The sequence below is a fragment of the Pelophylax lessonae genome, assembly GCF_965119305.1.
Source record: "Pelophylax lessonae genome assembly, chromosome: 1".
NCBI classification, from domain to species: Eukaryota; Metazoa; Chordata; class Amphibia; order Anura; family Ranidae; genus Pelophylax; species Pelophylax lessonae.
The window spans coordinates 412,940,230-412,966,120 of NC_138768.1; the positions used below are offsets into that span (position 1 = coordinate 412,940,230).

The 25,891-nt window shown below is 45.2% G+C and overlaps 1 protein-coding gene across 1 annotated transcript in view; it reads right to left on the minus strand.

Annotated features, from left to right (window-relative positions):
• Positions 1 to 25,891, minus strand: part of CNTLN (centlein) — a 712,784-nt gene that overhangs the window by 418,224 nt on the left and 268,669 nt on the right. Inside the window, exon 11 of the mRNA XM_082272784.1 lies at positions 3,380 to 3,505. Within this exon, the coding sequence (XP_082128910.1) occupies positions 3,380 to 3,505 (126 nt within the window). The remainder of the gene's footprint in view (positions 1 to 3,379; positions 3,506 to 25,891) is intronic.

The window sequence follows — 25,891 nt, forward strand, 5'->3', positions numbered from 1 at the left end:
GCTTCAATGTCTTAATAAAAAAGCTCACTTGCAAAACACAAAATAGCCCCTAAAAACTTTTACTCAAAATCATTTGAAGTGACCACACCAAAATAGAATTTTATGGACACATCTATAAACAAAGAGTCAACAAGCTTATGAAGAGAAGCACACCATCCCTATCCTGAAGAAAAGAGATAGATTTCTGCTGTTTTGGGGGCATGTGAGACACAACAGCACAGATAAATACATTAAATTAGTGGTAGGATGAGGGCAGCATATTATCAGACGAAGCAAAACTGCATTCATCAATCTGGAGGATGCACATAGGGCAGCCTAAAAGTAAAATAAATGTTTGGTCTAATCACTTATGTCTTTTTCAAAATGGTCCACATCGGACAATTTCTGCGAGGGGTATGAGCACAACTGTATTACCTTTTTTGAAGGAAAAGTAAAGCAGGTGAACATCTTATCATTGATTAGAAAAATAAATACAAATAAAAACTATAACAAACTATCAGCGTAAACCAAGCTTGCCAAAAATGTACTGTATAGATAATGGATTGTTCCTCTCTGCTAAACTTTTTACTTGTGTATAAAAAGTGTTGGCACCCATCCCCCCCCCCCCACCCCCTTTCCTGTCCTTGGCAATTAAGCCTTTCTTCCAGGTGCTGGGGACAAATCCTCTCCACAATTACGCAGAGATTTGTGAACCCGAAAGAATGAATAAAAATTCTCTCCCTGTCATACAAATCTTTTATTAGTAACCAGTACCAAAAATGTAGGTACAAGATTGTCACCCCCTGGTACCATAGACTAATGGTACGCCACGCCACGTATCCTTCCGATATCTGCTTGCGCTGTAGACAAGGCCTGTCTGTTTTCAGACAGGCCAATTATTAATGGGTGCCCCCGATGACGAAAAATCGGACAAAACACATAGGGCCAAGCCCATTTCGGTGACATAACCACGCAAGCCAAATCTGTTTACAAGCCAACCAGTTCCCGGGAACCAATGATTTTTACATGCTGGATTTTATCTGAATTTCTGTCAGTTCTTAGCATCACTTTGTTTTAATAAAGCATCATACAGTTTTACACTGTGTGGGTAATTTCTTTCTTTCTTATGGGTTGTGACTTGGAGCGATTGCACTGTCAGCCATAACATCACTCCCTTCAGCCTAAATCCGATCGTCTATTATCCACACTTATCTAGACTTTTATAACTTGGAGTCTAGCATTCTGGTAAGCAAACATTTTGTATGATTCACGATGCAGGTGCAACTGGGTGAGGTCTCATAGATTATCCATTCACCTATTGGACATTCAACAAGAGACTTCTGTTTATCGTCACTATTTAAATTTTTGTTTTGGAGCACTACATAAACTTTTCCTGAATGGACTTTATATCTTATTCTGTTTCACTGTTACCCACATTAAGACCGCCCACCGCAGATTTACTGCGGCAGGCAGCCTCTCCTGCACGAACCGACGTAGCCCTACGTCGGTTGCGCACGTGGTGCTGAGGGGCGAGCACGCGCACAAGCGGCATGCTCCCACCCCCACTAGGCAGTGGGGATGCCGATGTATGGGACCAGCGACATTGATTGCCGCCGGGCTATCCGCGATCGCTCCCCGCTGAGAGAGAAGAACGGTCCGCTGTGTTTACGTTCTTCTCTCTGAAATGATTACAGTGCGCCTGTGATCCTGCTATATAGGATCACAGGTCTCTATGATCATTTCCCAAGCCCAACCCCCATACAGTTAGTAAACACTCCCCTAGGCTCACACCTAACCCTTTGATTACCCCTAGGTTAACCCCTTCCCTGCCAGTGTCATTATTACAGTAACAGTGCATATTTTTAGCACTGATTACTGTAGTAATGTTACTGTTCCCCCCAAAAATGTCAGTTAGGGGTCCGCTCTGTCTGCCGTGTTGTTGCAGTCAAGCTAAAAATCACTTGTAAGGATGACTTTAAACTGTTGGAGGCTTAATTGTCCCATCACGCATTCTACCAGCTACCCCAGTGTCATCTTCTGGTTCAAAGTCAGTTGTGCCCCAATCTCCTCATCCCTTTCCCATTTTTTTCTCTTTTCTATTCTTCAATAAGTTCTTGATTCCCCTCTTTCTTTCATGGGCTCTACTAGATGGATACTGGTACCTTTCTTTACATTTCAACCTTACCACATGGGGTTGGCCATTTTCTTCCTATTTTTCCTCTATTCAGCCTTCTGTGGCTTTAAACTCACCCTGTACAGGTACTTAAATGGAAAAGGAATGTCATGCTGGACTATTGTATGCAATGATGTCTTCTAGTTACTGTCAAGTTGAAGCCATGGTTCCTTTGGTGATTATTTATCCTAATTATCTTCTGTATCTCTATTTCTTGAATGCTGACTGTTTTTGACTGAACAATTGAGGTTTCTCTATGCTGTATGCCATCTGCTGTTTTAATATACCTTATACCTCTGGTTAATTATTCCACTGTTTCGGTTTGTCGTGTTCATGTAAAAATCAATAAATACAGAATGCATAAAAAAGGGACAAAAGATGGCATGGTCCGGGAAAGTATGTAAGGTCTGCCATCCACTGAAGGACGACAAAACCTCAACTGACACAGTGAAAAGGATTAGAGAAAAGTTTTTAAAAATGTATTATTAAGTCTAATGCATAAGGCTCTATTTACACTTGTGCGACTTGTCATTCGACTATAACTATCATAAATTGCAAGACAAGTTGCAGTCCATTCCTTTCAATGGCATCCGTTTAAAATTGGTGCAACTTAAAGTCGTAGCATTACTGCCTGCACTACTTTGGTGCGACATTTAATGCAATTTTGATCCAGAGAATGTAAAGTTGGATTAAAGTCGCATTAAAGTCACAATCTAAAGTCGCACTGGAAATCGTGTGACTTTGAAGATGCACGAATGTGAATTGAGCTTAACAGTAAAATATAGACTGTCTGAATCCTCATTATTTTCTAACCTTAACACTAAAAGCATAACTTTTGGCTTCTGTTTGGCTGCACCATGCACAGTTCATTCACATACTATGGATAAATCTAAACTGTGGCGCAAACTTTTTTTTTTTGAGATACTACATTTTCATTTCATATTCATGTTCAGTTTGTGAGAATATGTATGTGTTTGTTACAGCACAGCATGGATGTAAAGAGAAGGTAACCAAATTATGTTGTATCAGGTAAGCAGTTTAGAGAGAAAATCATACAAAATGAATATATTTTGTGTTACATTAAAATATACCCCTGAAGCCAAATCTTTGATTTTTAGTTTATCCCTGAAAAATACCTTCAGCTCAATTAGAGGGCTGTTTTCCACCTTTAATACTGGCAGGTTTTTCACTGGCAGGACATGGTTTATATAGCTTTATGGCATTTACCTTAATCTGCAGTGTCTTCTCTAAATGTTCAATCCTCTTTTCTGCTATCTTAAGCTTCTTTAACTCTTCGGACTCTCTAGAAAAGCCCTTTGGGGACAGAGACCTTGAACGTTTCACAGGTTGCACCTGGAGAATAAAACAAGGACATGGTTGAAGGAGTTGAACATTGGATTATGAAAGACATGCAAAATTAAAGAACAAGTAATTGAGAATACTAATAATGAATTATAAAAAAAAATCCTGCCTGGAATACTGGAGAAATAACAAGCAGAATTACCACAGTGCTACCGCTAAAGGTTTCTCTGTGACTCGTTAATGAGAATATTCATTTACATTTACATTGTTTCTTTCAGAATAATGATGTCCCATTAGGGAAGACTAAAGGGTTATAGACTCAGGAATGTAAGAAACCTCATTACAAAGGAGGGGATAGAGGATGGTCTAATTGCTCTATAAGGGTCCAAGGTTACACTTGATAGGACAACCGGAAACTAGGGGGAAAGGATTTTTTCCCTTTGAAATAGTTTAACACACTGTGAAGTAGAAGGAACAATATGCTTGAGGAATATAAATACAACAGACAGAACATCTTATACAGTAATGACCATATGGTCATTAACTATAATGTTGCTAACTAGAGACATGAATATGTGCTTACATTATATACAGCTTTGTATAACAATCAGGTAAGAGATATAAAAAGTAGGGCTATTAAACTTGGATGGGCTCTCATAACATAGCTGCTTCTTTTCCTTATGCTCTTTTTGCCTCATGCAAAATCAAATGCACAAAATCAGTCTTCCCCCCCCCCCCTCCCCAATGTGGGTAGCCTACACCTGGACATACCCAGAAAAAAACCTATCGTCATTTATTTGTGTAAAATACTGTTCTGGTAAGAACATAAATGATTACCTGGCACTGTTCTACTAGGTAACCTTTAGGTGTTTGTAGTGATTCTGAATGTCTGTCCACTATTTAATATTTATTACTAGCATTACAATTCATATCGGACATCACATTTTCAAATGTTTACACAAGTTGTGGATGCAGAAGAGCATCTAGCAGCCATAAGGCTTCTTTCCATCCACACTGCTAGTGAAATAAATGGCACTATGGCACTCACTAGGCAGCAGCTGGAGGCTGCTTACAGTGCTTTCTTTAAGCATCTGTGTGAACCAAGCTGATTTTTTTCTTTAGAAACTATGTAACATTTGCAGCTTTAAAATATGAACTATGTTTTGTTTTTTATTGAAATCAACGAAGACCTAAAAGGGAAACATTTTAACCCAGTTGTTATGTTGTCATTGCAGCTAACGAATAAATGTTGAGGCATCATAACCTGAATTGTTTGGATACCAGCCACCAGTAGTCACTTGTACTGCAGCACAGAACCAATTAGGGAATGAGTTGCACAATGGTGCCACTATAATAGGGACCATGCTTTCATTAAGGAGTTGCAGAGGATTAGTAAAACTGGTGTTTTGCTGCTACCTTATTTACCAAACATAGGTCCTAGACCACGTTCTAGGACCTAAATGCAATGTAGTATACTGCAGTGGGGAACCAGAACAAGGCTGTACTGTTTGGCAGGGGCACCTGGGTTACAGTACTGGTTAGAACAAAAATACTTTAGCAAGTAAAAGAGTTCACATACAGTATATGTTTCTGTTTTTCAGGACTTCAGTGTTATTTCTTATTTTGATTATTTTTGGTAACCTCATAAAAGAGATCAGCCAATAAATATGTTTATCAAAATTGGTTTACGATTCAAAAACCTTGTTTTGTTTTTTTTTGTTTTTTTGTACCCTCATTAATTGCTCCATAATCTATTTCAACACACACTTATTCAGGCCCCAAAACATAAATTTGAGGCAAACTGGACAGCAGACTAATAACCAGATATCAACCTTTTATCAAACGTCAACAGTAACTGCATAATATACATCTATAACTACTTCTCCTGGTCACTAAAAGACATGTCACTGTCACAGCAAAGGATGGTGTGCAGTTGTAATTGACAGCCTGGCTTGAGTGAGTGAGAGGCAAGAAAAGCGGTACATGGGAAAAAAACATGGGTATCTGGGCCTGGGGCAGACTTGCGTTGGAGTTTTTGGCTATCGATTGTGCAGCTTCTGACTTCAGTTTTCACCCAGGCATTATAGGGCACTACTCCATTAGACAGAAACTTGAATGCGATTTGGGTTTTGAGTTTTTTTAAAAATGTAGACAGATGGGGTTTTAATGACAAAAGAGACTCTACTCTGTATGTCTCTTTAGTAAATTTTCTTTTTCTCCTCGGCCTAACCACATGCAATTTGTGCAATTGTACACAGAGCTACATACGGGTCGGCACGGTTTTGTGCTGGAGCAAAGCAACTCCTGTGCGCACACTTGGAAGTTGCGCCATCCTGGCTTAGCCATTGAAGACAAAGGGAATGAGCAGACTAGTATGCTCTACCGCTGTGCTTGGGTTAAAACGGAATCAGACTCCAAACAAAGAAGTAGACCAGGAGAAGAAGGAAGTGCCAGTGCTGGTTAGGTTAAGTGTTAGGGTGAGGGAGCGTGTTAAGTGCTAACCATTGGGTATGAAGGTTAAGATTTAGAGTTAGGTTATCCATTTAGAATAAATGATATGTCAAGAACATTTAGGCTTATGCTGCAAATTTTATTTGTCTTTGGCGCAGGAAGCCCTGAACCAAGAATTACCATAGCTGAAAACTAGCATATTATAGTACACTCAGCATTAATATATTAATTAACTATGTGTTATAATTAGATGTCGCTTTTCTTTTGTATGAAAAAGACACCTGCTCCTCCTGTCTTTCTTCATTTCTTTTAGATTATAACCCCTGGGGTATGCCTACCTTTTGTTTGATTGCTAATTACATTATTTTAATCGCTGCATGGTTATTTCTTTTTTCTTTCCCCAAACAGTAGAAGTGTAGGGAAATATATCAGCACAATAGCTACTAAAAATGTAAATGATATTAAAGGTAATCCAGTGTAATACAGAAAAAAAAACATAAGCAACTTAGATCTGTCACAACTGTACAATGTAAGCTCACATAAAACAGATGCAACTGATTTCTGAATTTGCATTTGACCACAGATTTTATATATTTTACAGTAGTGTATAGCATTGACTAAACATTATTTATTACTGCATGACATATTTTGTTATTTGACTTGGTATCAGCCTCTTGCAGTCTACTGTACAGTCTAGTCTGCACAGCAGAGCTCGGAGAGGGGAATGGGAAAAAAAACACAAGGAGGCAATCAGGTATGCTACAGTGCAAGAAGAATGCTAACCGAAGTAGAGAGCAACAAGATGAGCTCATCAGCGTGCTGTGGACCATGCAACTGTCCAGTATCATTTGTGCACTGGTCCAAATCATTTGGTGGAGGGGGGATTTTGGTGTGGGGTTGTATTTCAGGGGTTGGGCTTTGCCCCTTAGTTCCTGTGAAGGGAACTCTTAAGGCATCAACATACCAAGACAATATGGACAACTTCATGTTCCCAACTTTGCGGAAACAGTTTGGGCTTCACCCAACATGACTGTGCATCAGTGCACAAAGCAAAGTCCATAAAGACATGGATGAGCGAGTTTGGGGTGGAGAAACTTGACTGGCCTGCACAGAGTTCTGACCTCAACCTGATAGAACAACTTTGGGATGAATTAGAGCAGACTGCGACCCCGGTCTTCTCTCCAATATCAGTGCCTAACCTTACAAATGCGCTTCCAGAAGAAGAATGGGGGGAGGGGGTGGGGGGATTGTCCACCTGTCACAATAGCACAGCAGGGGTGATCCCTATACTAACATTGGATTGTTAGTACAGTGGCTTCAACATGAACTAGTAGTGTGTACAAGGCTTTAGGTGGTTCAGCGGGTGAATATAGTGTTGATCTCTCTTTGGAGATTTGGGCTTTAACCTTACTGGTGCGACAGAACTGTTGCTTCAGCTAAAAAGATACTTGAGTATAATAAGGAAACTCGCAATTAAGAGTATAATCGTTTCCAATAAACTATTATATTCTTTATTGAGAGTGTCCTCATTCTGGACACTGGCGCTTCGCTTTCCCTACTCAAGTATCTTTTAGGCTTAAAGGGAAACATCTCTGATTGAGACATTGAGACTCTCATTGCTAAGTCACATTCTGCTATTTTGCCACTTCTACCCTCTTGCTTTAATGCTTTGTGTTCTTGATCAGTGACACAGACGGACCTTACTAAACTAAGCTAGCCAATGTACTATCTAGACAGCTATTATCTTTTGAAAGTGAATGGCAATGGCAGCTCTTAGAAGAATATCTGGGCATTTCCTGATCACAAGTGTCCTCACACCAACCTGTAGTGTGGAGGAAAAGGGAGCATGTAAGGCCAGGTGTGTTAGATCACAGAGTTTACTGAGCAGCATAATTAAACTCTGATGCCTATTGGACAGTGCAGTCATAGTCGGATACACTGCAAAATCCACAAGCATTAAACTCCCACTGTGACTGAAAACAACTGTCACCTGGTAACAGTTGTGATTTTAGACATTTATTTTTTGAATCAGAATGAAAACTTCGTTCTATCTAAAGAATCTAGAAGGATTCTTAATTTATAACCTGATCCTTCCAACATTAGGATGATTAAGTTATCGTAGTCTCACCAGTTGCAAACTTGAATCACCTAACAATTGATCGTCATCTCAACATCTGTTATCCAAAGAAAGCATAACATCTGTTATCTGAACAGATTTTAATCAATAACAAAATTACCATAAAGGACCATAATGAAGTAACATGGATCCTAAAATTCTATGAACCATCTCTTTTACATGTTCTTTAACATTTCAGTTTGCATCATAGACTGGTCTGTGCGGCTTTGTGATAAGTCACTGAATTGTTTGTACTTTATTTCTAGGATGAAATTAAAATAATAAAATAAAACAACATTTAAAGTGCAGCATGCAAAAGGCTGCACATAATTGACACTGGTTATAATGGGCAAGAACAGCCAAAAGAAAAACTTGTGCCTACAGCATAGGTGGAAAGCCTTGGAACCTCAATGTCACAAACAGATTGGGATTTACAAATGCAAATTGCCCTCATTACAGCTAAGCTCATTATACGGAAAAGTGCACTGATGAACTGCAGAAAACCTGGCCTGCCACTGGCATGTGAAGCCAAAAGATGGTCACCTCTGGCCTATTCATTTCAGAGCTAGGCACCAATTAGGTGTCTGACTAGAAATATTTGGCCTTCGTACAGGTTAACAACTGGGTGCAAGATAAACAGTTGGTTTCAATCTGGCATTTGTTTGTTTAGAAACAAATAAGAACCCAGACAAAAAAAATGTAAATGCATTTTTCAATTTAGTAAAATCTAGGATAGATTTATAGAACGCTCCAATATTTTACCTAGAGGTAAAAAAGAAAACAAACCAATTCATGTTTTTTGTTTTTTTTTTACGTTCTTGGACTGAAATGTCACTCCTCCATTATCTTTTTGAACAATTTAGAAGACATTACTGTAGAAAACTATAAGACTCCACCCTAACACACCTCTTGTTATATTTTAATGTCAGTTTAACTGAAATGCAGAGTATTATGCTGTAGAACTATATCTAAAGCTACACATGTATACCTTGAGAATTGGGAGAAAAAAAATTAAAAACAATGTAAAAATATTTTACAGCTTTGAACGAGTCTGTGCATCCTGGCATCAGGAGTAGGTTTTAGAATTATAGTACTTCACGACTGCCTGAGAATCGCTTAAAGGGTCCAAGAGGAACATTTCCACACTGATGTTCCGAATTGGAATACTTTACAGATACAAAAACTAAATTTAAAAAAGCAATGTATTTCAATCACCTATAGCAACAAATCAGATGACAAAAAACAGCTAAAAGGTGTTTTCTGAGGGCTGTTGTAAAGCTGGTCATACACTGTTCAAGTTTCGTCTGGCTCCAAATAAACTGCCTGGAATTCGCTTATTGGAGGGGGGCTGTCGGTCCCTCCCCATCCTACATCCAATCAATAGAAAGATTTAACCACTTCCTGCCCATAGGCTGTATGCAGCATTTATGCAACCTCAGATTGAAGTGGTTATACCAGAATCATGGTTGCAGCTACAAATATGATCCCGGTATCATTATTTGTCTGCCGGCAATTCCCTACAGCCTAAGGGTGATCCAGACTCTTAATCACTTTTACAGCCACTCAATCTCTTTTACAGGTGGTAGAAAGGGTACCGATGCAACCACTCTTATCGCAATCATAATCAGGTTTGTTAATGTATAAGCCGTTACTGGCTTGTACAGCATTTGAGCTTACCAGTCTTAGTTAAATCAGATGCTTCGGAGGCCAGAGGAGAGATATGGAGATTAATAGACTCCACATCTCTCCAAAAAGAAGACCTCTCACGGCCTATGCTATCATACGGGATGTTGTTCACCCCTTGTGATAGCAATAAAGTTTATAAAAAATAGAATAAATAAAAATGCACTGTAAAAAAAAAAATGTAAATAAGAATTTAGGATTTCTGTACATACCGTAAAATCCATTTCTCTGAGTTCATTGATGGACACAGCACTCCATATTTAGAACCATAGTGTTACATTGCCCCCTACAGGGGTAGGACACTAGGCAGAGGAAAAACTTGGCTACGCCTATGGGCAGTCCTAGCTAGTATACACCCCCCTCTCTGCTATAGGCCTTCAGTTTAGTAACAAGCAGTGTCCGAAGTATCAAAACTCCATAGAGGGGTGGGTGCTGTGTTTGTTAATGAATTCAGTGAAATGGATTTTAAGTAAGTACAAAAAATCCTATTTTCTCTTTCGTTCATTGACGGACACAGGGCTCTATATTCAGAACCAAAGGGATGTCCCCAAGCAGTGCCAAAACATGAGGGGTGGGACAACAGAAAAATCCCAAGGCTAAAATTAGAAGCCAACCAGGCAACCAGAGGTCAACAAAAAACTGGAGGCCATCCTAAACAATGCACCCCCAAAAAGGAAACAGACACTTAAACCGCAGCCTGCAAACCTTGCGGCCAAAAGAAGCATCTGCAGATGCCAAAACATCCACTTTGTAGAATTTTGTATAAGTGTGCACCAACACCCAAGTGGCTGCCTTGACCTGTGCCACTGACGCCTGATGACGAAAGGCCCAATAAATATAAAGCACGTGAGTAAAGTGCGCCATTACAGGGAAGGGAGGAACCTGACCCTTGATGGAATAGGCCTAAATCACTGTCTGTCTGATCTATCTGGAAATGGTCGCAGAAGAAGCGGACAGCCCTTTTCTTGGCCCGTCCATGATCACAGTGAGTCTGACCTCTGGAAAGACTCCGTAGCTGCCAGATACACTTGAATCGCCCGAACTCCATTAGGGCACACAACGCAAATTCCTTAGGATATGCGGGACACAAAGGCGGCAGCACAGTGTCTTCATTCAAATGGAAGTCAGAGACCACCTTAGGTAGGAATGAAGGACGTGGACAAAGAACCACCTTATCTCTGTAGACCACCAGGTGGGGGGGGTACGACAAGATAAAGCTGCCAGTTCTGACACCCTGCGAGCAGAGGTGATAGTCACCAAAAAAGTTACCTTCTAAAACAGCGTAAACAGAGGAATCTTCCAGATATTTTCAAAGGGAGGCTTCTGGAGAACTGAGAGCACCAATTTCAAATCCCACAACGGTAGAGGAGACTGCACCGGCAGAGTCAGGTGTCGAACCCCTTGAATGAAAGTATGTACCAAGAAATGTGTGACCAAGGGATGCTGAAAGAAGACCGCCAAGGCAGACAAGTGGCCCTTGATAGTACTCAAGGCCATAGTCTGCTCAACACCATGTTGAAGGAAGGTCAAAATCCGAGTCACCGAAAAGGAACAAGGGTGAACAACGATCGACTGACACCACAAAATGTACGCTTTCCAAGTACGATGGTAAATCTTTCTAGAGATAGATTTCCTAGCCTTCAGAAGTGTCGGGATCACCGACCCAGGTAAACCTCTATCCTTCAGCACCTGGCTTTTAACAGGCAGGCTGTCAAAGTCAGTGATTGCAAAGCAGGATGGAAGATCGGCCCTTGGAAAAGCAGGTCCTCCCCTAGAGGTTCCAAGGGACGTCAGTGACCAATCACACTAGGTCGGCGTGCCAAGACCGGTGAGGCCAGTGCAGGGCCACCAGAATGATTGGAATCCCTTCTATCTTGATTCTGCGCAGAAGCCGCAGAAGAAGCTTGAGAGGAGAGAAGGCGTAGATCAGGCGATACTGGCCCCACGGGCCCACCAAATCATCTGTGGCGTCTGCCTGAGGATCCAGTGACCTTGCCACAAACCTCACTACCTTTCTGTTGAGCCGAGATGCCAACAGGTCCACTTCGGGGGTGCCCATCCGCAGACATATCAGATGAAACACGTCCGGATGAAGCGACCACTCCACTTGGTCCAACGCATGCTGACTGAGATAGCCCACCTACCAATTTTCCACACCTGGAATGTGTACGGCGGAGAGGGCCGAAACAATGCGTTCTGCGTACCGGCTACCTTCACAGCTGCCAACAGACTTTTTGTTTTGCCCTGGTGATTGACATAGGCCACCCGATCGGCTGAAGTTCTAAGATCTTGATCGGTAATCTGGATTCTTACAGCGTCCAACAACCCTGAGTCGAGCTCAGCCCCAGGAAACCGGGATGCAGCTGAAGTGGCTACCCGGACAGACTGGCATCCATCGTGACCACTGTCCAATACACGGGGAGAAAATATTTGCTCTGCTGAAAAGATGGACAGCGAAGCCACCAGACCAGGGAACCCCTGATTTCCTGGCCCAGCCGAATCTGATTGTCCAGAGACTTTGTACACTTGTCCCATTTCACCAGGAACGCTCTCTGAAGGGACCTCGTATGGAACTGTGCAAACGGGACTGCCTCCAAGGTAGATACCATCAGGCCCAGCACTCGCAAGTCCAGAGGGAAGACCTCCTGTGGGAAAGCAACAGATGAATCACAGCATGCAACTTCTGAAATGTGTCCAGAGGAAGAAACACTATGGCTAGAGCGGAATCCAGAGTCAGACCCAGACAATCAATTTTCTGGACAGAATCAGGGCAGACTTCTGGTAGTTAAGAATCCAACCAAACTCCTTCAAGTTCTATATAGTGATCTCTGCGTCGTCCATCAATGCAGAAGAGGACTCTGCTCACAAGATTACAGCATCCAGGTAGCCCAGCACCATTATCCCCCGCTGATATAGCAACGACTGAAGCGGGAGTAAACACCTTCATGAAGACCCGAGGAGCGGAGGCGAGACCAAAGGGTAATGCCACGAACTGACAGTGCTCCTTTCACACAGCAAAGCGGAGAAACTGCTGGTGTTGGACACATATTGGAATGTGCAAGTAAGCATCTTGGATTTCGATAGAGGTTAGGAAATCCCCCTGAAGTTGGGATGCCACCATTGTGTGAATGGAATCCATTCTGAATTTTTGTACCCGCACAAAACAATTCAAGGCCTTGATGTCCAAAATCAGATGAACCTTACCCTCCTTCTGTAGGACCATAAACAGGTTTGAATAAAAAACCTTGAAACCATTCTGATCCTGGGACAATCTTTCACTTAAGCAAGAGGTCCTGCACTGCCCCGAAGAGAGCTTGCAGCCGGTCTGGGGACAGACGCATGTTGGAAGTTAAGAACCTTTCCGGAGGGGAAGAACGAAACTATCTTGTAACCGGAGAGAATTACTTTGTGGACCCATTTGTCGTTCACCAAGGAGGTTCATGGGCCCGGAAACCAACAAAGACGCCCCCCCCCCACCCCAGCTATGGATGAAGGCGCACCTTCATGCTGAAGGGTCCTTGTCCGTGGGTCTAGAGAATCCTGCTCTCGGCTTGCCAGACCAGGGCCGCTTGGAACCTCCCCAGGAGAGCATTAAAAGGTTTTAACCCCTTGTCAGTGGACCCTGAGGGACGAAAAACTTTGTGCGCGCCAAGAAAGGCCGCGTCTGCGACGAGGTTCTTTTCCCTTCCCAGACTGCGGAAGAAAAGTGCTTTTCCCCCTGTTAGACTCTTAATGATGTCATCCAGGGTAGCCCCATCAATTTGCCTTGCAAGGGCAAATCAATCAGAGCTTTTTTAGAAGTCTGGTCTGCAGACGAACACTTAAACCACAACACACACCTAAGCACCACTACCAAAACAGATAGCTTAGAAATCAAGGGAGCCGCGTCCAGAGAGGCATTGCAGACAAATTGCAGCCCCTAGACCAACTGGTCCGCCAACTCATCAAAGGCAGAATGAATCTGCTCACCCCCCAGATCATGGCGCATCTGCTCACCAGATCACGGCGCAAAAGTTTAGCCCATTCAGTTAGTGTTCAGCACCCAACCAGCGATAGTGAACATATTGTGGACCACAGACTCCGCCTTTGTCAGCCGGATCCTTAAAGGCCTGGGATTCATCTACCGGAATCATGGTAGCCTTGTTTAACCAGGAGACAGGAGGGTCCACCACTGGTGGGACAGTCCACTTTTTGAGGAGTGACTCCTCAAAGTGGTACCTCACCACAAAGCGTTTAGAAACCACAAAGGATGTTTTGGACGCTCCCAATCTTTATAGAGACACTTTTTAAAATAGGAGGGATAGGGGAACACTTTTGCCGTGCGAGAGGGCTTGCGAGTGCCAAAAGGGACAGCGACCATCGTAGCCACTTCAGCTGCATCCTCCATCTTCAAAGCCTCCCGCACTGATGTAATCAGTGCATCAACCAGAGCCTTCTTGAGCACAGTCGCAGTTGTGGAGGAATCATATTTACTATCTGATAGATCAGGGAGAGTGGCTACAAGCCCCGCAGAGTGGGCCACGTCGGCTGCGGCAGAGCCAGATTCAGATCTGATAAGACAGATGAGACAGGGGAAGGCGAGGGACACTTTCTGCTAGCCCGCCACCCAAAGGCCACCTCCACCCGGGAAACAAAGGACTCCAGGATCGCTTTCAATGCATCAATGGAGGGCTAGGACCCAGAAGGACCTGCTGAGAGGGGGTCAGGTGGAGAAACATGCTCCTGAGACTCCATGAGTTAAAAGTGGAACCCACCAGCAAAATGTGCCTAGCACCACTAGGGGACTCACCTCACCCATCGAAGACACCATACCCGTATAACCAAAGGGGCCCCCAAAAGCAGAACACCCCACAACCTGCAGCAGAAGGAGGGACCCCCCCCCCAGAACTTACCACCCCACCGGAGGAGCGCCGGCCTGCGCAAGAAATAGCCAAGGATCCACGTGCAGCGTCCAGGAGAAAAGGAAACCCAGGAGTCAACACCAGGGGGAAAGGAGGAGCCCTCACAGCCATATCATCTCCCAGAGGCTCCACTGTCATGGTCACCGCTCTCTATGTCGCCTGCCTACTCAAAAATGGCCACCGGTATAGAGCAAAACACAGGCCCCAAAGCAATAGCGCCGACCATGTCAAAACGGCCGCCACACGAGGCTCCCAGGGACCCATGAGTGACCCCTGGAGAGCAGGCCACAAGCTACAGCAGAAGGGGGACCCAGGTGCCGAACCACAAAACTCTCAGCGCCAACCCCAGCAGGGGAATTAGTCGCCACTGAATCAGATGGGCATTACGCCAGACAGAATCTCTCACCATCGAAGTGGGGGGGCTGTCGGCCAGAAAGAATGCTGTGACTTGGGCCAAGACCCTGTCATATGCGACCTCGCGAGGTGTTTAACTCGCAGGCCAGCCTCCATCCAGTGGTGCTATGTCTTGGCTGACCCAGTGTGGAGCTCTAGTCCACATGCACTCACTAGCTAGACTGGGGGAACCACTGAATCTAGCTATCCAGCCCATTGCCCAGCCCGGCAGTTGATTGTAGATCTGACAGGAAAAATAACAGGAGAAAAAATGACATTTACAAAAGAAAAAAAGTTGCCAGAATCAAGGATCCCAGCAGGAAGCTAGGTGCTTACTCCTGACTAGGCAGAAAAAAACTGAAGGCCTATAGCAGAGTGAGGATGTGTACCAGCTAGGACTGCCCATAGGCGTAGCCAAGTCTTTTTTCTGCCTAGTGTCCTACTCCCGTAGGGGGCGATATAACCCTATAGTTCTGAATATGGAGCGCTGTGTCCATCAATGAACGAAAGAGAAATATATATATATTTTTTAAAGCACCCCCACGCTCACGCTTAAAGGTTAATGCGCACATAAGTCCTGAACACATGTGTAAACAGCGGGTGCACCTCACGTGCAGTATTGCTGCGAACGTCAGAGGAAAAGTAGAAAATCTAGGGCTAGTCTCCTGTGTAACTCTAAACTGGTAACCTGTAAAGGCTTTTAACATCCCTGGCGGTAATCCTGAGTGAGGCTCGGGGTTAATTTTCAGTACCAAAATCGGTAGCCCCGAGTCACACTCGGGATTACCCTGTAGTAAAACTCACCTTGTCCCTGCAATCCCCTGATGTCCTTCTGCTCTATCCTTCGGCCGATGCCGGCATCCGTCTTCCGGGTTACCTTCCCTGCGAGCGCCACAATGCAGGGGGGCAGAACCAGGCGGGAAATTAAAAAAAATAAACAAAACATGACATACAGATTGTAATACATTGTAATCTGATAGGATTGCATTACTGTGTGAAACCATTTCACCTCAGTTTTGTCCCTAGTACTTTGTTCAGTGCTCTGCCTGCAATTTTACTGTTCTTTCTACCTGGAAACTTGAGAACGTCCATGGCATCCAAAAAGCATTCATTCCTTTAGGTCAAAAGCGGTTTTAGACCAGCTACAAAACAGTGATAGTGAATTAGAATTACTTGAAGAATTGAGCGATAGTGATTAGTGGGGAAATTCATCACCAGACACAAAGTGACGACAGCGACGATTCTGCGACTGAGCTCAGTGATGTGAGAACTTGGTGCTCTATTACTGCGGTATGGATCAGGCAGCGCCCCCAAGATTCCCATTTACTGGAGCACCTGGTATAAAAGTAGACGTTGAACATGACAACCCCTTTTTAGAAAAAATAGTTACTGAGACAAACCGGTACAAAGAGCAACAATTGGCTACTCTGCATTGGAAGATTTCAAGAAGCAAAAAGTGGGAACCAGTGACCAAAGATGACGTTTGGAAATTTCTGGGCCTCACAATACTTCAGGGAGTGGTCGGGAAACCCCTGCAGAAATAGTATTGGACAACTAATTTCCAACGGAGCTATGTGCCAGAAAGAGATATCAGCATAGATAAAAGTCTAATGGCTTACAAGTAGGGATGCACCGAAATGAAAATTTTGGGCCGAAACCGAAAATGCAGGATGCCCTTGGCCGAAAACCGAAACCGAAAATGACTTTTCCCCCCCAAAAAAATTAAAATGGATAGAACAGGGGCATACACCAAAAACAGGCAGCGACGTACACCTGTAGCTGCCACCCTGTCACAGTATATGTACTGTGATGGGTTGGCAAGAGTTTAATTTAATTACCAATGGTATTTGTATTATGCAGCATGAGAGGGTTAATGTATTGCCACTGCTGGTCACTCATCTATTAGTGACCGACCAGTGGCAGTTAATTAACCCCTTTGTGCTGCATTAGTGAAACCAGTATGAGTGCAACCAGTGTTAACACTGATACTGGTTGCACTAATGCAGCACAAAGGGGTTAATTAATTGCCACTGGTCGGTCACTAATAGATGAGTGACCAGCAGTGACAATACATTAACCCCTCATGCTGCATAATACTAATATCATTGGTAAGCTGCCTCAGCGTCCCTCCTCGGGTGTACTTCATTCAAAAGTCCCGCCTCTGGCCGGCGGCCCGCCTCCCGGTGATGTCACTACTACTACGATCTGTGTTAAATGAAGTGACATACCGGGCGGGAGGGCGGGGCGAGCGGCCGCTATAGATAGAACTATGTGATCCATCCCTGTCAGCTCAGTGCGACTATGTGTCAATGAGAAGTGACCTGACACCGGGCGGGGGAGCGGCCGCTAATAACTATAACTATGTGAGCCTTCACTGTCAGCGGAGATACATGCCTGACAGTGAAGGCTCACATAGTTACAGCTATTAGTGGCCGCTCACCCCGCCCCGCCCGGTGTCAGGTCACTTCTCATTCACACATAGTCGCGCTGAGCTGACAGGAAGGATCACATAGTTCTAGTATCTATAGCGGCCGCTCGCCCCGCCTCCCCGCCTGGTATGTCAATTCATGCACACATCTAGTAGTAGGACGTCATTGAGAGGCGGGCGGCCGGCCAGAGGCGGGACTTTTAAAACCTGCCCTGCGCCCTCCTCCTTCCTCACGGCGGCCATTATTTTCGGCAATGTTAACCCATTATCGGCCGAAATGGGATAGGCCCATTTTCGGCCGATAATTTCGGTGGCCGAAATTTCGGTGCATCCCTACTTACAAGGGAAGGCTCAGCTGGGTACAATACATTGCATCAAAGAGGGCACGATTTGGCATAAAATCCTACATGCTATGCGAATCGTCAGCTGGCTACATTTGAAATTCAGTCATATACACTGGAAAAGGAACAAAATTCAATCCAAAATACAGCAACTATGGAATAGCAACATCTTCTGTTCTTTCACTCATTGAGCCATTGCTAAATAAGGGCTATCGCGTAACAACCGACAACTTTTATACGTATCCTGAACTTTATGAGTTTCTTCTGTAAAACAAAACAGATGCCTATGAAACAGTTAGGGCTAACCAGCACGACAGGCCGCTAATGTTTGGCAATAAGAAGCTGAAGGTTGCCTGGCAGAAAGGCAAAATGATGGCACTGCGATGGCGTGACAAGAAAGATGTGTGCCTAATGAGTACAGTTCATAATACCTCCACTGTTATGGTACACATGAAAGGTGGGAAAGAAATCATGAAGCCAAAAGTAGTGATAGACTACAATAACACCATGGGAGGTGTCGACAGAGCTGACCAAGCAATGACATTCTACCCAGCAAAGAGGAAACAGCAAAAGAAGTAAAGTACTACAAGAAGATCTTCAGACATCTTCTTGAGCAATGCTTGTGGAATGCCTACATTCTGCTAAAAAAAAAAAAAAAAAAAGACAAGAGTGTGATTCATTCTGACTTTATTTGGAAAGTTGCCAAACGTATCTTTGTGAACCACCATGTTCGATTACATTATTGAATAAAATGTATTATTCTATTATAATTTATGATTTTGGGTTTCAAACTTTATCATACCCGGGATTTCTACAAGACTCTTGTTTGGACAGATTTAAGTGAGTTATTCCTAAGAATTACAGGCCTATAATATAAAACAGATTTCCATGCAAAACAATGTACCGCTTTGACAATTAAAAAATACTGACATAATCAGACCGCCAGGGAGGTTAAAGTGTCATCTATGGATTATTTAATGTACTATAGTTTATTACAATTCCATGGGTGTAAGCAATTTTCAAGCGTCGCATGAGGAAGGTAGGACACCGCCATAAAAAGCATTAGGTTGGTCAAGCAGGGCCCTACCTTCCTTTTGTTGACACTTCTGAATTAGTGTAATCAGACGCCCGCTTTCTCATTCTGAGTACCAGTGGGAAAAACATCTATACCTTCAGCTTCGAGTGGCGCTATAGGTCTTTTAAAGCGTGCCATGTTTGTCATCATCATCTTTTATATCTTAGCAAAAAATGTATGTATTTTTCCAAAAACGTTTGCGCTTGAAAAATCACTGCGCAAATATGGTGACATAAAAATTGCAATACCCATTTTATTCTCTAGGGCTTCTGCTTAAAAAAAAAAAAACTGTATTTTTGTAAGAATTTACCATAAAATCCTGTTCTCTGAAGTCCATTGACAGACACAGCAGCTATGCTTCTTTACCATTGGGTTATGCGCCATCTACAGAAATAGACTTGGCAGTGAAAAAATTCACTGACACGCCTATAGGGGCTTTCCTTCTCGCCATAACCCCCCACACACTGCTCTCAAATCGGTTTCTTGGCAAGCAGTGAAAATAAAACACTAACGATCCCCATAACAGAGGGGCGGGTGCTGCGTCTGTCATTGGACTTCAGAGAAAAGGATTTTTCAATAAGTTCTTACAAAAATCCAGTTTTCTCTATCGTCCATTGACAGACGCAGCAGCTATGCTTCTTTACCATTGGGACATCCCAAAGCAGTAAAGGGCATGAGGGGTGGGAAGAAACGCAACCAACAGCAGTTAACATATTTCCAAGGCTAAAAACGTAGCCAACCGGATAACAAAGCTCAACCAGTAACAACAGGAGCTTACCCATGAAAGAAAAAAAATCAACCCCCGCTTTACACACTCGAGTAACAGATGCCTGATGACGAAAAGCTCAAGAAACACCCAGTGCTCTAGTAGAATGCGCTTTCACAGGGAAAGGAGGAACCTGACCCTTCAACGAATGGGCCTGAACAATCGTCTGCCTAATCCATCTTTATATGGTCGCAGCAGACACAGCCAAACCCTTACGAGATCCTTCAGTAAGGACAAAGAGAGAATACAATTTTCTAAAGGACTCAGTTACCGTCAGATAAACCCTCATCGCCCGAACCACATCCAGTGAATGCAAGGCGATTTCCTTGGGATGCTTAGGAAGAAAAGACGGATTAGGTCGGAGAACCACCTTATCTCTGTGGACGACCAAATAAGGCGGACAAGAAAGCGCAGCCAATTCAGACACTCTGCGGGCAAAGTTATAGCCACCAAAAAGGCAATCTTCTGAGATAACAAAGGCAGAGATATGCCCTAATATTCTCAAAAGGAGGCTTTTGAAGGACAAAAATTCAGATCCCACAGAGGCAAAGGGGATCTTCTAGGAGCAGCCAGATGATGCACCCCTTGAATTAAAGGTGTGGATCAAGGAATTAGCAGCCAACAGGCATTGGAAGTAGATAGCTAAGGCCGACACCTGGCCCTTGACCTTGCCCAAGGCCAACCGTTGCTCAACTCCTTTCTGCAAGAAAGTCAAGACTCTCACAACCAAAAACAAGCGAGGGTGCAATTCTTGCCATTCGCACCAGGAAATATACATCTTCCATGTACGATGATAAATCTTTCTGGAAATCACTTTCCGAGCCCTCAATAGGGTAGGGATCACAGACTCAGAGACCTCTGTCTCTCAACACCTGGCCTTCAACTGCCATGCCATTAAAGCCAGGGACCGTAAACCAGGATGGAAGATCGGTCCCTGAGACAGCAGGTCGTCCCTTAGAGGCAGTGGCCAAGGAGGCTCGACGACCATCTTTACCAGATCTGCATACCAAGACCGACGAGGCCAGTCTGGGGCCACCAGAATCACTGGGACATTTTTCACCGCCATCCTGAGGAGAAACCTCGACAACAGCTGTATCGGAGGGAAGGCATAAATCAGCTGATACTAATTCCAAGGAGCCATTAATGCGTCTGTAGCGTCGGCCAGAGGATCTTGAGCCCTGGCCACGAACCTTTGCACCTTGTAGTTCAGACGAGGAGCAAACAGGTCGACCTCCGGGGTGCCCCACCAGACACATAGTAGATGAAATACCTCTGGATGTAGGGACAATTCCCCTTGGTCAAGAACCTGACGACTCAAGTAATCCGCCTGCCAGTTCTTCACTCCTGGAATGTGAACTGCGGAGAGAGCCGGAACATGCTCCTCGGCCCAAATCAGAATCTCGGTCACCTTCTGGGCCGCCCAAGCACTCTTTTTGCCCCCTTGGTGATTGATGTAGTCCACAGCCGTGGCATTGTCCGATTGAGTCCAAACCAGGGAACTTTGTAGCTGATTCATCCAGTGGAGCAGGCAAAGCTTGATTGCTCCGAGTTCCAGAGCATTTATCGGTAAAGAGGACTCCTCTGTCGACCAGACTCCCTGGGCACAGAAATTGTCCAGCACTCCACCCTATCCTGACAGGCTGGTATCCGTGGTGACCACCGTCCACAAAAGCGGTAGAAAGGACTTGCCCTGTCTCAGGGCGGGTGACAGAAGCCACCAAGAGAGTGACAAGAATCTCCTTCTACAGAGGCCTGGAATGATATTGAGCAAATGGGACTGCCTTGAAGAAGGTCGACACCATCAGCCCCAGGGCTCTCATGCAAGTCTGCAGAGATGAGAGATCGTTGTCCATCAGCAACCTGATCTCTCCCTGCAACATCTGAAGTTTGGCCCCGGGAAGAAAGACCCTCGCCAGAGGAGTCCAAAGTCAGTCCCAGGTAATTCAGTTGCACCGATGGGGTCAGTGACGATGGCCCACCCGAACTCCTAAAGGGTCTGAACTGTGATTGACAGGTTGCCCAACAAGGCTGAGTGAGTGTTTGCTCTCAACAGGAGATCGTCCAATCCCAGGCCCGCAATCCCTTTTCTGCCTAGCAAAGCCAGCACCGGGGCGAAAACCTTTGTGAAGACTCTGGGAGCGGAGGCTAGACCAAAGGGTAATGCCACAAATTGAAAATGTTCCTCCGCTACTGAAAAAAAAGGAGATACCTCTGATGTCCCCAGTATATAGGGATGTGTAGCTGTGCATCTTTGATATTGATGGAGGTTAGAAAGTTCCCTTGATTCAAAGAGGCTACCTCTGACCGAATGGATTCCATTCAAAACGTCTGCACCCACACAAAGCGGTTCAGTGACTTGAGGTCCAAAATTGGACGCACCTTGCCCTCCTTTCTAGGCACTGTGAACAGGTTTGAATAGAAACCTTGAAACCCTTCCTGCTGAGGAACCGACACAACCACTCCTTGTGCAATGAGATCCTGCACTGCCTCCCTGAGATCATGCAAGCGATCTGGAGACAGACGAAGATTTGAGGGAAAGAATCTGTCAGCTGGGCGAGACCGAAATTCGATCTTGTACCCTGAACGAATCACTTTGTGAACCGATGTGTCCTGAATCAGAGATGTCCAGGGTTCCTGGAAGTAACGCAGACGTCCCCCCACCCCAGAATCGGGTGAGTGCGCCCTTTCATGTAGAAGAGGATTTGCCTGCTGAACCGGACTGGCTAGTCTTGGGCTTACCCGACCAAGCCTTTTTGTTCCCTCCAGAGGCTCTGAACGGTTTACTCATCCAAGGAATCTCCAAACAGACGTTCACCCAAAAAAGGGAGATCTGTTAAGGGATTCTTAGAGGCTTGGTCCGCTGACCAGCTCTTCAGCCACACCATGCGGTGTATGGCAATCCCTACCGCTGACACTCTGGCAACCAGAGGGGCTGAATCCAAGGCTGCATCACACAGGAACACCAGGGCCTGGGCCGTCTGGTCCATGAGCTCAATCAGGGTCGGGGGGAACTATGTCAGTGTTCAAGTTACCCCTAAGTACTTTAACCCATTCTGCTACCGTCTGTAAAACCAGAACGGATGCAAAGATCGGTTTCAGTACCTAGCCCGCCAAAAGATGTAGGTGGTGGGAAAGGGATTCCACCCATCTGTCCACCGGGTCCGTAAACGCCAGGGAGTCTTCCATGGATATCACAGTAGATTTGTTTAACCTGGAAACAGGGTGATCCACTCTAGATGGCACCGTCCAGCAGTTCGAGACCGAGTCAGCAAAGGGATAACGGCGTTTAAAGCACTTTGGCACCACTAGCACATGCTTAATGCGCCGCCATTGCTCATTCACAATATTGTGAAAATCCTCGGGACAAGGGAACACCTGACCCGACTTCTAGGATTAGCGGGAGCCAAAAACTACCCGCTTATATTACCCACTTTCCTGACTGTGTGGGCTCATCATCCATTGTTAATGTTTCCCTTACTGAACGAATCAGTGCTTCCACCATAGCACGTTCCCGCTCTGCAGCCGAGAAGGACATATTCTCCTCACCATCCGACTGCAAGGACAAGCATATCTCAAAGAGGGGGTTGTCCGTGGTGACCATATCAGGCTCTGACTCAGAGGACAGAGAAGGCAGTTGCCGTTTTTGGCTAGTGACTTGTTTCACTACAAAATCCACGTTTGATGCCAGATTTTCCAATGCTGCAGAAAGAGATATGAGAGACGGCGATCCGGATGCACCGACAGTCGCACTGAGGGGGGTCTGGTGGAGAATTTACGGCTAAGGTGTACTGCCCCTTTAAATCACGATCACTGTCCACACCGCTATATTGCGCTGTAAGCGGAGTCAGCCTTAAATAACAGCAGGTAGCAGAGTGTGCCCGAGGAATGCCCAAAAAGTGTTTCAGCAGTGAAACATCTCACAGGAAGTGACCTGGAAGCACAAGAGGCCGAACTGCCTGTGTGTCAACCTATGTACCTGTCCTGTGTTGTTTAAAGTAATGTATGGAATTTGTGGTGAGGAATTAAAACGTTAATGCTTCTATTTATATCAGAGTGCAGTCACTATTTTTGTGCTTGGAGTGTTGCCTGGATTGCGGATCCGACTCACACCTGATCTACACTCTCACCTGGGCGGCTTGTCTGTGCTGGACTTTTACAACAAAATGGTGCCAATGAAAAAGGATAGGAAGCTCAGGGAAAATGGCCATTGTACCTTACACACAGAGAGACGATGCCCACACTTAAGATGGCATCCAGAATCAATGCCATACGGTCAGGACCCAGGCGTGAGGCCACCTCAGGGATCCACCTAAAAGGACCCCACAGGACAAGTTAACATTTTATAGCCCCCCCCCCCCCCCCCCGGGTGGCAGGTGCTGAATATAGGGCCCCTATGTGGGATCAGGGAGAGCAGGGCCAGGTCCTGATAAGCCTGGGGGATCTTTCAGGAAAAAACAGAGTCCTGTTATGCCCAGGAGTGGGCCCACATCTCATGCCCCCCCCCCCCCCAGGCCGCTAGGGACATGGGGGGCTCAGCATTACTCACCATACCATGGACCGGTTGGGCTCCGCTCTGGGCAGACTGCCTCCCACCCTGAGGGGGGGTGCTGCCAGCCGAGGGGTAAGCTGCGACTCAGGGCGTTCCAGGTCAATGCGTCCCGGCGAGACAACTACTCGCAGGCTCGTCCCTCCACAGGGGCTCTGTTGTGGCGAAGCCTAGTGTGGGACTATAACCTGCTCACACTCGTTGGCCAGGCTGGGAAACCGTAAGGATCTAGATTATCCAGTGAGAAACCTCAGCCAACTGTTGATTGTAGTTTACCAGGAGGATCCCCCTGACACTAGCTAGCGATAGTGAGTAAAGAGAAATAAACAAATATTCTGAAAAGAATAAAAAAAAAACTGAGACCGAAGTCCCAGCAGGAAACCAAGGTCCTACTCCTTCACTAGGCAGCAAGTAACTGATTTGAGAGCACAGTGTGTGCGGGGTTATGGCGAGAAGGACAGCCCCTATAGGCGTGTCAGTGAATTCTTTCACTGCCTAGTCTTCTCCTGCAGATAGCGCATAACCCAATGGTAAAGAAGCATATCGGCTGTGTCTGTCAATTGACGATAGAGAAAATACGCTTGGGAGTTCCAAGTGATGGCCTAGCAATAAAACAGCAGGTTTTTACACGTATGAGAGAAATGTCAGAATTAGACTGGAGGTGAATTGATTAAGGAGCTGTATGAAAATTTCTCAGCCAACAGTGGCTGCATCCAATTCAATATGCTGACCGATTCTGCCTGCAGCTGTTAGAATACAATAGCCCAGCAAGGGAATTCGCCCAACCATGCTGTATAGAATGGATGGAAGAATTCTTGTACAGTTTATTGTAAACTGTACAAGAAAAAAAAAAAGAAATCTAATAGTGCATGGCCAGCTTAACCACTTCCATACCGCATCATGTAAAATGACGTCGGCAAAGTGGTTGTCTAGATCCGGGCCGCCGTCATATGACGTCGGCCCGTTCTAGCTGCCAGTGCGCGCCCCCGGCGGCGCGATCAGGGATGAGGCTCGTCCCTCGGACATCGCCCATCCCTGATCGAGGTAAACAGCCAATAGAAATTGGCTGTTTACCACGTGATCGGCTGTGTCAATCACAGCCGATCACATGAGCGGCTCAAGCACGAGCCGCTCGTTCTCTCTGCAATGCACGCCCCCGGGGGCGCGCAGAGCAGCGATCGGGGACGAGGCTCGTCCCTTGGACAGAGCCAATCCCCGATCTTGGTAAAGAGCCAATGAAATTGGCTCTTTACCACGTGACCGGCTGTGTCCAATCACAGCCGGTCACAAATGTCAACAAAGATGAGGGTAACTCACTGTTACCAGGCTCTTCTCCTCACACACCGATCCAGTGTGAGGAGATCAGCTAACAGTGAGTTACCAGTGAGAGTACTGTACAATTACTGTGCCCTGATTGCCCCCATCAAATAAAGAGGACCTGACACCTGCCCATCTGAGTACCTGTCACCTGCCCATCTGAGTACCTGTCACCTGCCCATCTGAGTACCTGTCAACTGCCCATCAGCGTACCAGAGTACCTTTTCCCTGCCCATCAGGGTACCCGAGTACCTGTCACCTACCCATCAGCATACCCGAGTACCTTCCACCTACCCATCAGAGTACCCGAGTACCTTCCAACTGCTCATCAGAGTACCCGTGTACCTTCCAACTGCTCATCAGAGTACCTGAGTACCTTCCAACTGCTCATCAGAGTACCTGACGCCTGAAGTACCCGAG